The following is a 14,594-nucleotide window of genomic DNA, read 5'->3' as shown; positions in this document are numbered from 1 at the left end:
AATGTAGAAATCTGAAGTTAGACAATTCCTTTGGCAGAAAACAATCATAAACAGGTCTTAATATAAATAGAATCCATAAGCTCATAAAAAGGAAAGAAAATAACCCTGTGTTTCTTAACACCGAAAGAATCATCAGTACACAGATTTAAAATCATTTTTATCTTTCGACAGCCTGCAACACAAAATTTATTACATATGGCAAAAAATAATTTTTAAGAGGAAAAAAAAACTTCTGCATGTATAAACTTTCGCTGATAAATGCCAATATATACTATATATATATGTGTCATGTTTTATTATTCTAAAACTACATTATTTATAATGGCTGATCCCAATTTAGTGGGTGTGCAGTATTTATACTGGCTCAAAAACATGCTGAATTAAGCTTTTATAACTGAGATCACAATTATACATGAAATACACAAACATTAAAATAAGTTTATTAAATACAGTTTGGGAGAAAAATGTAAGAAATTCCATATATATGCAAATGTTGACTATTATCAAGAGCATCTTTGGATTTTTTAAAATGTTTTTTAAAAAGTATTATTTTGTAAAGAACAGAAGATTTGTTTCCAACAAGTAAGGTGCCATTCAGAAGTATATAAGTGAATTAACATAAAGGAAAATACTCAAAAACAGAACATGAAATATTAAAGGTTAAAACTTTCTGTTCAGTTATTTGTATCTGAAGTTAATGACATAAACTGAGCTTTCAAATACTGCTAATTTTTCCACTTAAATGTAGATCACGTACCATATAGACTATTTTGTTTTAGGATAGTTTCTTTGAAAAAGGAACATATTTATAATCAAATTTCTGTAGATAAACGGCAACATTTTCAGAGAATTAGCTTGAAATGGATTTAGTAGAAAGACTAACAGCTTTCTTTAAAAACACAAATATAGAAATCTTGCTTCCATATAAGTAACTTTTTAAAAACTAATGTCCATTGTTTTTCCCAGTCTGAATATGTTTCCATATGCAGATGTATTTGCAATTTCTATTTTCCAATATGTAAAAAGTTGGTAGATAATGAAGTAGTGTGCAAATTTTTAGGAGAGAAAACAATCCCTATTTGTTTACTACCAAACTCCCACAGTTATATAGAATCTATTAGCACTATAAACTAACTCAAAATGCAGGCTGCAGAAAAACTGCTTCAATAGCCTCCCTATCAATCTGTCACCTTCTATGAAGTCATCATCTGCTATTATTGCACAGGCTGAGAATTACTTCTGAAAGAAATCGTCAATTTTTTTCAACAGCTTGGTATGTTGACAGCTTAGCAATGGTGCAAGTGATTTGACTTCTTTAAAAAAACAACACATCACTAAAAACACACTTATCATCCATGCTTGGTATATCTCACAACAAATTATTAGGAATGTCTCATGGCTCAAATTCACACGCAATCCCATAAAAAGCGTATGCAGCATCTCTGCACACCACATTCCAGAAAGGAAAACAAATGAACCATATCTTCATTAGGAATAGCCAAAGTCACCTGAAAAGGTTATTAGTGACAACTGTAAATACCAGAGATACATATAGGAAAGAAAATGTTTTTCCTCAGGGAATGGAAATGTTTCGTGGGATAATCCTTCACAGTTGGCATGACTGTTTGGGGGACTGACTAAATGCTTTATCACACATCTGCATTTACAAGGTCTTCACTGTTAATCACCGAAAACATTTTTGTTCCTTCCAGATTGCTCTTGCTTCTGTAGACAATTATATGCTAATTATTATTTAACGTAACAGCGAGAGCAAAAGTGACAATACTGCAAACACAACTGCAATTTAAGGAGCCAAAAAGAAATATGCTGGCAAGCTAAATGCTTACACACACAAAAGTTAGGCTTTTAAAATAACAGTGTGTGAGAAACTCTGAAAAAAAATATTTCAAGTTCTTCAGTGCTCTTATGACATTTTAGGGGGAAACAGTGGTTTCCTTAAAATAATATTTTAATACTCCTATCTCATACTGTTTAGTGTCATAAGGCTACTTAAAGGGTATCTAGATTTATGTAGAGAAAACTGAAAGTAAGACAAAACTAACTGAAAGCATCTTTAAGCTGCCTCTGATCCAAAGATTGACTTCAAACAAACCGGACTGAAAAAAAAAACCTTTATGGCCTTGTAGAGTAAGAGAGGTTTTTGTGCTTTATTTATTCATGGTCCTTTCGAGTTAAGAGGAAAAAAAGTTTTAATATTTTCAGGTTGGTATCACAAGGATTGAATAATACACTTATGAAGGCTTTCAAGAAGATGCTTGCTTTGTTTCTAAAGGAGAGGCTGCTGATGGTAATTTGTGTGCTGCTGTGCAACTGGATGAGCTGGAACTGTCACCGGAAAGCCTGCCAGTTGAGGCAAATTGGAAGTAGTGTTCTGATAAGATGACATATCCACAGACATCCCCATTTGCTGAGTGTAAGCAGTTGTACCAGTAGCTGACTGTAGGTTAGAGTTCTGGTTCATATAAGTAGGATTGGAAACAGTGTCTTGTCCAGTGCTACAAACAAAATTTTAAAAAGAAAACTATATTTACTTTGCAATATCTAGCTTACAGTTAAGAGATCATCATGACAAAAATGCCTTTTCCATCTTCAAGTTTATGTAGCTCTACTGTTCTGATTACAATTTAATCATTCCAGCCATTGAATACTGTTAATCAAATTTTCTTTCTTTTTTTTTGAGATGGGATCTTGCTCTGTTGCCCAGGCTGGGGTGCAGATCATAGCTCACTGCATTCTCGAACTCCTGGGCTCAAGCAATCCTCCTGCCTCAGCCTCCTGAGTAGCTGGGGCTATTTTTAAAAGATTTAAATTAGTCCAGACTAATTTAAAAAAATTTCTTTTTGTAGAGACTGGGTCTTGCTATGTTGCCCAGGATGGTCTCAAACTCTTGGACTCAAGTGATCCTCTGGCCTTGGCCTCTCAAAGTGTTGGGATTACAGGCATAAGCCACCATGCCGAGCTTGTTAATGTAATTTTTATATTGGTAAGAAGAGAGAGGTACTTGAAAACAAACAAAATGTAAGATTCTAAGACCAGTTTAACTTCCCTTCTCCAGAATCTCTAACTAAAAACATTCAGAAACCATCTGAGGAGATGTAAACTGTTCTTGACTGAAGTACCCTTGGCCAGTTGCAATGAGAATGGAGTCCTGGCTCAAGATGCCACTTTTAGCCTATATTCTCCCTCTGCAACTCCCAATCCAGCACAAAGAAGTCCGCCTCTTCTCTGTAAATCTCTTTCAAGCTTTCCTTCAGTAAGGACTTTCTACTTTTAAAAGGAAAACAGTGTAGTCTGCATAGGGCCCAAAATCTACCCTCACGATACTCCGAAACTATTTCTTTATTGACATTTCACAAACTAAGCTGAAAAATCACACCAAATTGCAAGACTTGTTTGTTCCTATAACTACTATGGCATACATTTCTCTTAAAAAAATATATATAATTTTGGCCGGGTACGGTGGCTCACACCTGTAATCCCAGCACTTTGGGAGGCCGAGACGGGCGGATCACGAGGTCAGGAGATGGAGACCATCCTGGCTAACAGTGAAACCTGTCTCTACTAAAAATACAAAAAAAAAATTAGCCGGGTGTGGTGGCGGGCGCCTATAGTCCCAGTTACTTGGGAGGCTGAGGTGGGAGAACGGCATGAACCCGGGAGGCGGAGTTTGCAGTGAGCCGAGATTGCGCCACTGCACTCCAGCCTGGGTGACAGAACAAGACTCCGTCTCAAAAAAAAAAAAAAAAATATATATATATATATATACACACACACACACACATATACGTATACATATATATACGTGTGTGTGTGTGTATATATATAAATAAAACAGGCGTGAGCCACTGCGCCCGGCAGTTTTAGGGCTGTGCTCGGAGGCTCATGCCTCTAATCCCAGCATTTTGGGAGGCCAAGGTGAGAGAATTGCTGGGGCTAGCCTGGTTTGAGACCAGCCCAGGCAACATGACTATACCCATCTCTACAAAAAATTAAAAACATTAGCTGGGCGTAGTATGTGCCTGTGGTCTCAGCTACTCAGGAGGCAGAGGTTGGAAGATTCCTTAAGCCCGGGAGTTGGAGGCTGCAGTGCACTATGATCACACCACTGTACTCCAGTCTGGGTGATAAAGCTCCATCTAAAAAAAAGTTTCAATAAAAAAATTACATAACTTTAAATTCCACCAAATATACTGCTTGCAATAAAAGAGAATTAGTTTCAACACTACACCACTTTTTTCTCCATAATTCCTAGTGTTACCAAGGACAGCAAAATTTTATATTTTATTCTAACTGAACACTAATCTGAACATATTTATTTAATATTCATAAAATATCTAAAATTCATACTCATGGAGTTTGAGGGTGGGAAGGGACCTTACAGATCATCTACATATGATTATATTGAATGAACATTTTGTATGGTTAAGCAAAGTGAATAGAAAGAAAGATTTAAATACAACTCTCAGAGTAGAAGTGTTTTTATTAAAAAACAGAAATACAGGGCTGGGTGCAGTGGTGCATGCCTATAATCCTAGCACTTTGAGAAGCCATAGCAGGCGGATTCCTTGAGCTCAGGAGTTTGAGACCAGCCTGGGCAACATGGCGAAACCCCACTTTGACAAAAAAATACAAAAATTAGCAGAGCATGGTGGTGCTCGCCTGTAGTCCCAGCTATTCGAGAGGCTGAGGAGGGTGGATAGCTTGAGACCGGGAGGTCAAGACTGTAGTGAGCTGAGATCATACCTCTGCACTCTAGCCTGGGTGACTGAGTGAGACCTTGTCTTAAAAAAAAAAAAAAAAAAAACCCCTTGTTGGCCGGGCACGGCGGCTCACACCTATAATCCCAGCACTTTGGGAGGCTGAGGCGGGTGGATCATCACGAGGTCAGGAGTTTGAGACCAGCCTCACCAACATGCTGAAACCCCATCTCTACTAAAAATACAAAAACATCAGATGGGCGTGGTGGCACCTGCCTGTAATCCCAGCTACTCAGGAGGCTGAGGCAGGAGAATTGCTTGAACCTGGGAGGCAGAGGTTGCAGTGAGCAGGGATCTAGCCACTGCACTCCAGCCTGGGTGAAAGAGGGAGACTCTGTCTCAAAAAAACAAAGCAAAACAAAAAAAACCTGAACTACAAATTCCACAGTTCAAACACGCTTCTTTTTAAGGGTCAAAGTAACAACAGTTTTCTAATTTTTAGGAGTACATGCAGACAAGTAAGTCTGGGGCTACTTCACAGGCTGATTATAGCACAGTGCTAAGCACATAATAGGCTTAGTCTCATAAAGGACAATTAGCTTTATTTTGTCCCAGGGATGCAGACTGTAAGCTTAAGGGTGGGCAATAATCTCAGTATGGGTAGCAAAGCTAAGGTAACACCATTCCACTTCACAGGATTATGAATAAACAGCTCTGTAACTTCTCTTAATAAGGGTCTATATATTCCCATTCTGAAAATCTAGGAAAATTAACACATATAATTATAAAATTAGCACAGCTCCCAAAACTTACCTTAAATATGAAGTTTGAGCAGGCTGTGTTGTCACTGAGGAATTCACATTTGGAGGCAGAGATCTCAATGGACCAATCTGATCGGGTCCTAGGCTATAGCTTTGGGCAACAGTTACTTGGTGAATGCTCTGACCCATATAGTTTCCACCATGTGATTGAACTGGATATGTCTATTAATCAGAAAGAAAAAGTTGATTCACAAATCTCCCAAACATGTGCCTAATAATATATTTAAAATGTTAAAAGACTTAAAGGAAAGAAACTATATGTCTTTGGGAAGCAATCTGATTCTACCAATCTATCCATCTTAGAACTAAAAGTGGTGAGCTGTCAAATCACAGTGCCATATCTATGGAAATTTGATTTGTTTGGCTGTTCTTTTATTTTTACAGAGAGCTGGGAGAAAGACAGGTGGTATACTTTTAAGTAGTGGATTGCCATCTATCCAGGTTGCCTATTACTCAGTAAACATGTCTTGTTGTAGAGCCACAGAAAACTGTACACTCCCTTGAAGGGAAGCCCACCATCACTTAAAGTCACTATAAGAATGATAACCTTCTTTACCCTCATCCCAGGATGACTCATCCAACTCCTTCCTAAGAATGAAACTTAAAAGAACAAGCTGAAAAAGAAACGGTATAAGGATGTCTACTTTATCTCTTACCTTTCAGACAAACAGGACAAAAGTAAGGAAGAGTTATTGGTAAAAGACATGTATCCTCAGGAAAGAGCAAAAATGGTTTAGGTCTCTTTGGACATTTATATGTGCCCTACTTATTTTCAGGACAACAGCTCCTTAAGGACAGGGTCTACCACCTGTCTACTATATATAGCATCAAAACAATGCACACATTTAATATCATATCATACCATAATGATCACCAATCCAGTTTTAAATTAAGCTATTTTTTAAAGCAAAGACCATTTATCTGAAAATTTAGAATGCTAGAAATCCCAAATAAGCTATATTAAGTACAATCACATTACCTCCTTAGTAGACATGTAACAATCTACTGACAATAGGCTGAGACTGTGAGAATCAGCTTCTTCTGCAGTTTAGGGTTCCTGAGAAGCCTACACAGGTACAACTAACTTGTTACCCCAATTGCTTCTAGTAGAGATGTATTTTTGTCAAATTAGAATAGAAACTTTTGAATATTTCAAATGCTCGAGTGAATAGTGTAGATACAGATTATGTGAGGAATCAAACAGAAAGTTAACTTTTCAGAGAAATGAGTTGTGCTTGGCAAAATGCAGTAAGCAGAATGCAAGTAAACACCGAAACCTGACACAGAATAGCAAATAACCCTTTACAGACACATAAAAAAGCCAACATAGGCCGGGCGCGGTGGCTCAAGCCTGTAATCCCAGCACTTTGGGAGGCCGAGACGGGTGGATCACGAGGTCAGGAGATCGAGACCATCCTGGCTAACACGGTGAAACGTCTCTACTAAAAAATACAAAAAAAAAAAAAAAAAAAAAAAACTAGCCGGGCGAGGTGGCGGGCGCCTGTAGTCCCAGCTACTCGGGAGGCTGAGGCAGGAGAATGGCGTGAACGCGGGAGGCGGAGCTTGCAGTGAGCTGAGATCCGGCCACCACACTCCAGCCTGGGTGACAGAGCGAGACTCCGTCTCAAAAAAAAAAAACAAGCCAACATAGTTTTATCATACAACGATGCAGACACTGCTTTTTGTCCCACTTTCACAGCAGCAGCAAACAACTCTGAAAACAGAAGCAAACTGAGTAACTCCCAAATGTCTTTTGCAGCCAGAAATCTTTCTTACCCTCCTAATTTTCAAAAAGATCAAGGCATGGCACATTTGATAAATGTATCTTGTCTGACGTGACAGTTACCATAGTGACTATTCTTTTTTTACTTAACAATTACGTTGTGTCAAGTCATCTAAATTATTCACCCACATTCTACCCTTTCTCCTTGGTGTCTCCTTCACATGTACCTTTAGATACCAGTGTTCATAAATTAACATGCATTTTGCTCATCCAAGCTCATTCTGAATTCAACTGGCTAACTGGCTGAAATTTCAAAATGCTTCTGAATGGGGATACTGACAAATATAAAGTATTCACTTCATATGGCAAGCACACAAAAAAGGTGAAAAGTACTGGAAAAAGATGGCTTACGGATGTTCATGGATGGCTTATGGAGTCTGTACCTCCTAGATGTGTATCATATCTTTGCTATGCACAAATTTTTAACAATTTAAGTCATGCAGCTAAGTAAAGGAAGTATAAAGCATACTCTAGAAGTTCATTGTGCCTGTTAATAATCATGTGAGTCAAATAAATCTTTATGGAAATTTGTAAAGAAATGTTAAATCTTGTTGAGCAGCAGCAAAGTCTTGGTACCTGGGGAACTTCTGATATGCTAGGTACCATCCGAAATCAAAGGATTTATACTCCACATTTACAAAAAGGATTTATACTTACATAAAAGATTTATGCTTTATACTTACAAAAGCATATGAAGAACCAGAACTACCCTCACATACTTAATGGTCTTTTCATCCATGTTAAAACTGAACTATAATGTATTTGTGAAATGTCAGTATCTAAGTTGTTCTGGTGAATGTTAATTGTTCAGTCAATATTTACTGAAACAATCAAAGATAAATTTTATAATTTTATTTACATACAAAAGAAATCTTAATACTATGCTGTAAAACACTTTCTTTTACTTTAAAACTTGTTTATAATTTAGAAAATGTTCTCAAAAAACATGCTCACCTGCATTGGAACCCCGGATGATGCAGGTGGGTAATGTGCTGGAGGGTGGAGCTTTGAATAGACTGAGTACACTGGTGCTTCATTCACCAATTTGTTATATAGTTCCAGAGCTTCCAGGACTTTTACATTCAATTCAGACAATTCTGAATGCTTCCTGATGTAGAAGAAAAGTATTATAATACTCTTCTAGTTTTTAGCATCTGTTTAGTGATATGAATTATTTTTTAAATTTAGCACAATTTCTATTCATATATCAAAAGGCTATTTTATATTTAATGAAAGAATATTCACAAAGGGAAACTGAGAGGAAGAAATGCTTAATCCTTGTAATAGCTAGCCTGATACTAAGGCAGGAAAATAGGGTCTGGAGGCAGGGAATCTAAGGCTGTTTTTCAAGCTGACTTCTTGTAACTACACTGAAAGAAAAACCAACCCTAACTTTCCACACCTAAGTAACAAAAGGACCAGAGGCTGCTCCCTTTGCAAACTCCCCACGTTTTCTGTGCAGCAGATGGGAAATTGGGTGTCCGAAAAAAATCAGACTGATTACAAGTCCAGTCTTCCTTTGCAACTTTGTAACTTCAACCTCCGAATGGTTGCTGTCCACAACCAGCCTCTGAATGGCTGCTCCAGCCTCTGAATGGTTGCTGTCCACAACCAGTCAGACTGACTGTGGGCGGAGTCTTCCTTTGCATACAAGCATAACTGTAACTTCTCCCTAGCCTCTAATTGGTTGCTTTTTGCAACCAATCAGATGGTTGCACAGCACTGTGACCTTTGTAACTTCATTTCAGCCTCTGGTTGGCTGCTTTCTGCAACCAGACTGATCGTGAGCTTCCACTTCATTTACATGAGGTGAGCATGAAGCGGCCAATGGGAAACTTCTAGGGGGTACTGTACTTGGACCCAAGAAGGTTCTGTATCCGGGTCCTTCAGCTGCTGCTCAGGCCCACTCCCACACTGTGGGGGCGTACTTTCGTTTTCAATAAATCTCTGCTTTTGTTCTTCTGTTGCTTCGATCTTTCTTTCCTTTGCTGGGCATTTTGTCCAATTCTTTCTTCAAAATGCCAAGAACCTGGACAACCTGCAGTCACAATCCTCTACCACTGACAAAATGACTTTATAATATTAGGGAAAAGTCCTTTCCATGCCTCATAAAATGCAATCAATTCACAATTTTGGTGCTGAGAGAATTTACTTTCACACACTCCAGTTTTATTTTGAGAATTCAATTATTAAAAAGAAAATTCTCAATTTGGGTAAGAATCTAGGCCTGAATTATAAATCTCAATAAAAGAAAGTACCCAGGCAAGGCCCAGAACCTCTATGAAGTACACGATATGATGGAAATTTAAAAACACTTGTAAAAAAAAAAAAAAAAATCACACACATTTTCATTTGTTTATATCCATAAAAATATCAACTGAAAAAAAAAACCTACTTAAATAATTACCCTTGAAAATCCAAGTAAAAACAATGTGTAAGACTAGTCTCTACAGCTCTTTTGTTGGTTGGTTTATTTTGAGAAAGTAAGTAAACCAATACTTTATTATGTAGTAACAACAAATCCAAATAAAAGCATCTTCAAATATGACCAAGAAGCTTCAGAGCAGACTCTTCCTACTTGAAACAATTTTGTCTGTTCCCCTGGGAGTAATAAAGAACTCTCTTTGCACTGTCAAATTTATAATAGTTAAGCAACCACTTTTCATCTGGCCTGAAACATCCACAAGCCTTTTTATTGAAATGTGGTTCTTTCTACATAAACACAGAGAGGCAACAAGCAGAGGCACACAGACACAGGACTACCAAGTAAACAGCCACTGAGTCCTATCAAGATTTGTCACTTTTCTTCTATTAGTCTTTTACGTCTGAACAGCAACAACAAAAAGTTTGTTCTCTCTCTGGTAGGAATGACTGCATTAAGCAGGCCAAACTCTATTATCAAAAATAAGAGTTACGAGCCACCCAGAAAGCTACAGAAATTAGTGCCATGCTAACAAATGCATAACTAAAATTTAACTGTAGGAAATCCACAAAACCCAGTATGTTGATGAAACAACAGAAAAATGCAGTAGAAAGACGTGATCACTGTGTTTGAAATCCCCTGAAAGATTTGAGACACAATCCCAGAGTAATAAGGCAAAAGAGCAACTTGATCAGATGGCAGAAAATGATCTTTGGAGGACAGGAGGAAATAAGATTAGAAAATCTGGAACATAGTTAAGGCCAGACTATGAATCTCTCTTCAATAAATCTACCTAAACTTTTTTGGAGTCAATTTACATGTTTACTCAATATAATTTCTTAGGGTGATAAAATGCTACAAAATTTCATTCTGCAAAATGACAGAAATGAAATGTACAATTTAACTTTCTAACAGTAGAGTTGTTTTTCTCAGCAGGAATAACAAACGCAATGATCCATTCAAGGGAAAAATTGGTATTTTATTCATCTCTGAATACTTGACAAGGGTAAATAACAGTCAATAAGAATTTGTTGAAGAACAGGAAACATTTCCCAGAACAGGAGCTGCATCTGCAGCTGTGGCCATGGAACAAGAAAAAATGCCAGTTGGCCTATTCAAAAACTGAAACTGGTAAGAAAACTGGTTAATGATTGAGTTCTCACTCAAAAAATTAACTAACATCAGAATGGTCACTTTGATTTTTTTTTTTCTTTTGAGAGAGGATCTCATTGTGTCACCTAGACTGGAGTGCAGTGGTGCAACTGTGGCTCACTGCAGCCTCCTTGACCTCCCAGGCTCAAGCAATCTTCCCACCTCAGCCTCCTGAGGAGCTGGGACCACAGGTGCATACCACCAAGCCCAGCTAATTGTTAAAATTTCTTTTTTTAGAGATGGGGTCTCACTGTATTGCCCAAGCTGGTCTCAAATTCCTGGGCTCTGATGATCCTCCCACTTCAGCCTCCTGAAGTGCTGGGATTATAGGTGTGAGCCCCCACACCGGCCTCACTCTGACTTCTAATTCTTCTAGATCTTTTCCTTTAACAAAATTATTTTTATGAACCAAAAATAAGATTAAATTGTCATAGCTTCTGCCTTTTTTCATTATATATTATAATATCTGTTCATATCAAGGGATAATTATCAAGGACAATGATATTCATTGTAGAATGTGTGGACACACACTCAGTCCTCCATGTCCATGGGTTCTGCATCCGTGCACTCAACTTCAAATTGAAAATACAAAACATTAAAAAAAATTGTGTCTGAACTAAACATACAGCCACATCTGTAATACTTTTTAATCTTTTCCAGTTTGATTATTCACTAACCATTAACATCCTGCATTGAAACAAAGTAGATGTGTAAGGAGATATTTAATGCTTTCTCTAAAATATGGCAAAACTACTGTCAATTGACACACAGATTTTTCATTTCTTTAGAAAACACAACACATTTATTTTTAAAATGTCCCCTGGAACAAAGATGACAATCTCTGGTGACTAGGAAAAGTCCTGCTGCTACTGCACTTCTCTGGTAGAGGCAGAAAAGAAGTAGTTTCTGTTCTCCTTATTTTGGCCCTATCTAATCTCTTTTTCTTGTGCTGTTTATATATTAATTCAATAAATACCACTAGAGACGGATGATGATGGAATACTAAGCCCTATCCCTTGTTTTCCTTTCACTAAGGGTTCTCTCTCTGACTTCAGATAGAGAGCTGAGAAACAAGGGAGCAGAACCAAGTTAAAAGCTCAACCTTGAAAGTCTACCCTTCAGTGTTGCTGCTATTTTTAAAGGACAATAAGGGCCAGACACAGTGGCTCATGCCTATAATCCCAACACTTTGGGAAGCTGAGGCAGGAAGATCACTTGAGGCCAAGAGTTTGAGACCAGCCTGGGCAGCACAGCAAGGCCCTGTCTTTAAAAAAAAAAAAAAAAAAAAAAAAAAAAAAAAAAAAAAGCTGGGTGTGAGGCTGGGTGCAGTGGCTCACACCTGTAATCCCAGCACTTTGGGAGGCTGAGGTGAGCGGATCATGAGGTCAGGAGTTCGAGACCAGCCTGGCTAATATGGTGAAACCCCGTCTCTACTAAAAATACAAAAATTAGCAGGGCATGGTGGCGGGCACCTGTAATCCTAGCTACTTGGGAGGCTAAGGCAGAGAATGGCTTGAACCCAGGAGGTGGAGGCTGCAGTGAGCCGAGATTGCACCACTGCACTCCAGCCTGGGTGACGGGGCAAGACTCTATCTCCAAAAAAAAAAAAGAAAAAGAAAAAGAAAACTACGTAGGATAAAATTAAAAGAGCAATAGAAACAAAGAAATACAAGGACAAGAAATGAAAAGAGAAGACATGATTTAGCTTCAAATACTAGAGAAATTTCATTTAAAATTTTTATAAGTACCACTTCTCATAAGAATTCAATTCTTGGCCAGGCACGGTGGTTCACGCCTGTAATTCCAGCACTTTGGGAGGCCAAGGTGGGCAGATCATGAGGTCAGGAGCTCGAGACCAGCCTGGCCAACAAGGTGAAACCCTGTCTGTACTAAAAATACAAAAATTAGCCGGGTGTGGTGGTGCACGCCTGTGCTAGCTACTCAGGAGGCTGAGGCGGGAGAATTGCTTGAACCTGGGAGACAGAGGTTGCAGTGAGCCGAGATCGTGCCACTGCACTCCAGCTTCGGCATCAGCGCAAAACTCCATCTCAAAAAAACCCCCCAGAAAACTGTTATCTTTAAATAAAAAGCACTTGACTCCCCAGCTATCTTGGCAGCTGCTCTTAGTTGGGGACCTTCCTGGACTTAAGGCAGGATAGTCTCAAAGAAGAGGAAAAAGTCAGTGGAGTTGATCAACTCTAGGCTCCAACTCGTTATGAAAAGTGGAAAGTATGTGCTGGGGTAAAAGCAGACTCTGAAGATGATCAGACAAGGCAAAGCAAAATTGGTCATCCTCACTAAAACTGTCCAGCTTTGAGGAAATCTGAAATAGAGTGCTATACAATGTTGGCCAAAACTGCTGTCCATCACTACAGTGGCAATGATGGGCAGAGCATGCAGAAAATACTAGAGAGTATGCACACTGGCTATCACTGATCCAGGCAGTTCTAATATCACTAGAAGCATGCTAGAAGAGACTGGTGAAAAGTAAGCCATGCAAAATTTTTATTCTTTTTAAATTTTTTTTTTTTTTTGAGACGGAGTCTCGCTCTGTTGCCCAAGCTGGAGTGCAGTGGCGCGATCTCCGCTCACTACAAGCTCCGCTGCCTCCCGGGTTCACGCCATTCTCCTGCCTCAGCCTCCCTAGAAGCTGGGACTACAGGCGCCCGCCACCACGCCCAGCTAAGTTTTTGTATTTTTTTAGTAGAGACGGGGTTTCACCGTGTTCGCCAGGATGGTCTCGATCTCCTGACCTCGTGATCCGCCCGCCTCGGCCTCCCAAAGTGCTGGGATTACAGACGTGAGCCACCGCGCCCGGCGCAAAATTTTTATTTAATAAAACTTGTCAGAGCTTATTGCACCACCTTGCTATAAATTTGTAAGAGTTTGGGAAACTGAAAAACAATTTCCATGAATTGTATAGTTCCACAAAAACTTTCCCTACTTTACTGTTTGCCAAAAAACAAGTGAACCCCCCAAAACTATACTTTTTATTCCTTGCATGAAAAATCTCACCTATCAATTTCTTCGAGTTTTTCATCTATCATTGGACCCATCTGTTGGCAGATATCTGTAAATACAAAAATACTTACAAACACAGAAAATCCAATTTAAGCCAATTTCAACAATTTTTAACAATATAGCACCAATATACAACACTATGCATAATACACAGAGATTAAGCTCATGCTAGAGAAAGACTACTATTCAGCACTACTACTGTACATTACTATCATGTGACTAAAAGCAAGGACAACTTTAAAATAAAAATCTCATTATGTTTTCTTGAAACTATTAACTAAGTTGACAGACTGTCAAATCTGGAGTTATCCCAAAGTCTTAAAGACATCTAGAAAACTATGATTAGTTAACTAAAACAAACTTGAGCCACAATATATAAATTATGTAACCTTTGCCCATCAGATATGAAGATTTTTCATTTACTTAAGACATTTCAAGATTAAACAGTGTATTTCCCAATGTGAACACTGATACTATAAAGAGCACAATGCTGTATTCTATATTCATAACCAGAAGTTTCTTCTATAAAGATTTAACAAGGATTATTCATTTACCAGAGATTCTTCTCCCAAGGGATTTTTTTTAAAAACAAAAAAACACGTTTTAATTGTTCTCACATTTCTTAAGAGACTAAAAGACACATCAACATGCATCAAGTGACTATGTTACGAAGTTAA

At 38.3% G+C, this 14,594-nt stretch overlaps 1 protein-coding gene and 1 pseudogene across 3 annotated transcripts in view; one reads left to right on the top strand and one right to left on the bottom strand.

Moving 5' to 3' along the window:
- Positions 1-418: 418 nt before the first annotated feature.
- Positions 419-14,594, bottom strand: part of STAM2 (signal transducing adaptor molecule 2) — a 54,586-nt gene continuing 40,410 nt past the window's right edge. For 2 of the 3 annotated variants that reach the window (XM_050750428.1, XM_050750429.1), the window contains 4 exons: positions 13,912-13,966; positions 8,277-8,430; positions 5,532-5,701; positions 419-2,516 (listed from right to left, as the gene is read on the bottom strand). In XM_050750428.1, the coding sequence (XP_050606385.1) occupies positions 2,288-2,516; positions 5,532-5,701; positions 8,277-8,430; positions 13,912-13,966 (608 nt within the window). In that variant the 3' untranslated portion in view covers positions 419-2,287. Of the gene's footprint in view, positions 2,517-3,838; positions 4,158-5,531; positions 5,702-8,276; positions 8,431-13,911; positions 13,967-14,594 lie in introns of those variants that run through there. The other variant, XM_050750430.1, reaches the window with a different exon arrangement.
- LOC126933126 (60S ribosomal protein L30-like) lies at positions 11,728-13,387 on the top strand (annotated as a pseudogene).

This window comes from Macaca thibetana, chromosome 12 (genome assembly GCF_024542745.1).
Source record: "Macaca thibetana thibetana isolate TM-01 chromosome 12, ASM2454274v1, whole genome shotgun sequence".
Taxonomy (NCBI): Eukaryota; Metazoa; Chordata; class Mammalia; order Primates; family Cercopithecidae; genus Macaca; species Macaca thibetana.
This window is presented reverse-complemented; position numbering and strand designations above follow the sequence as displayed.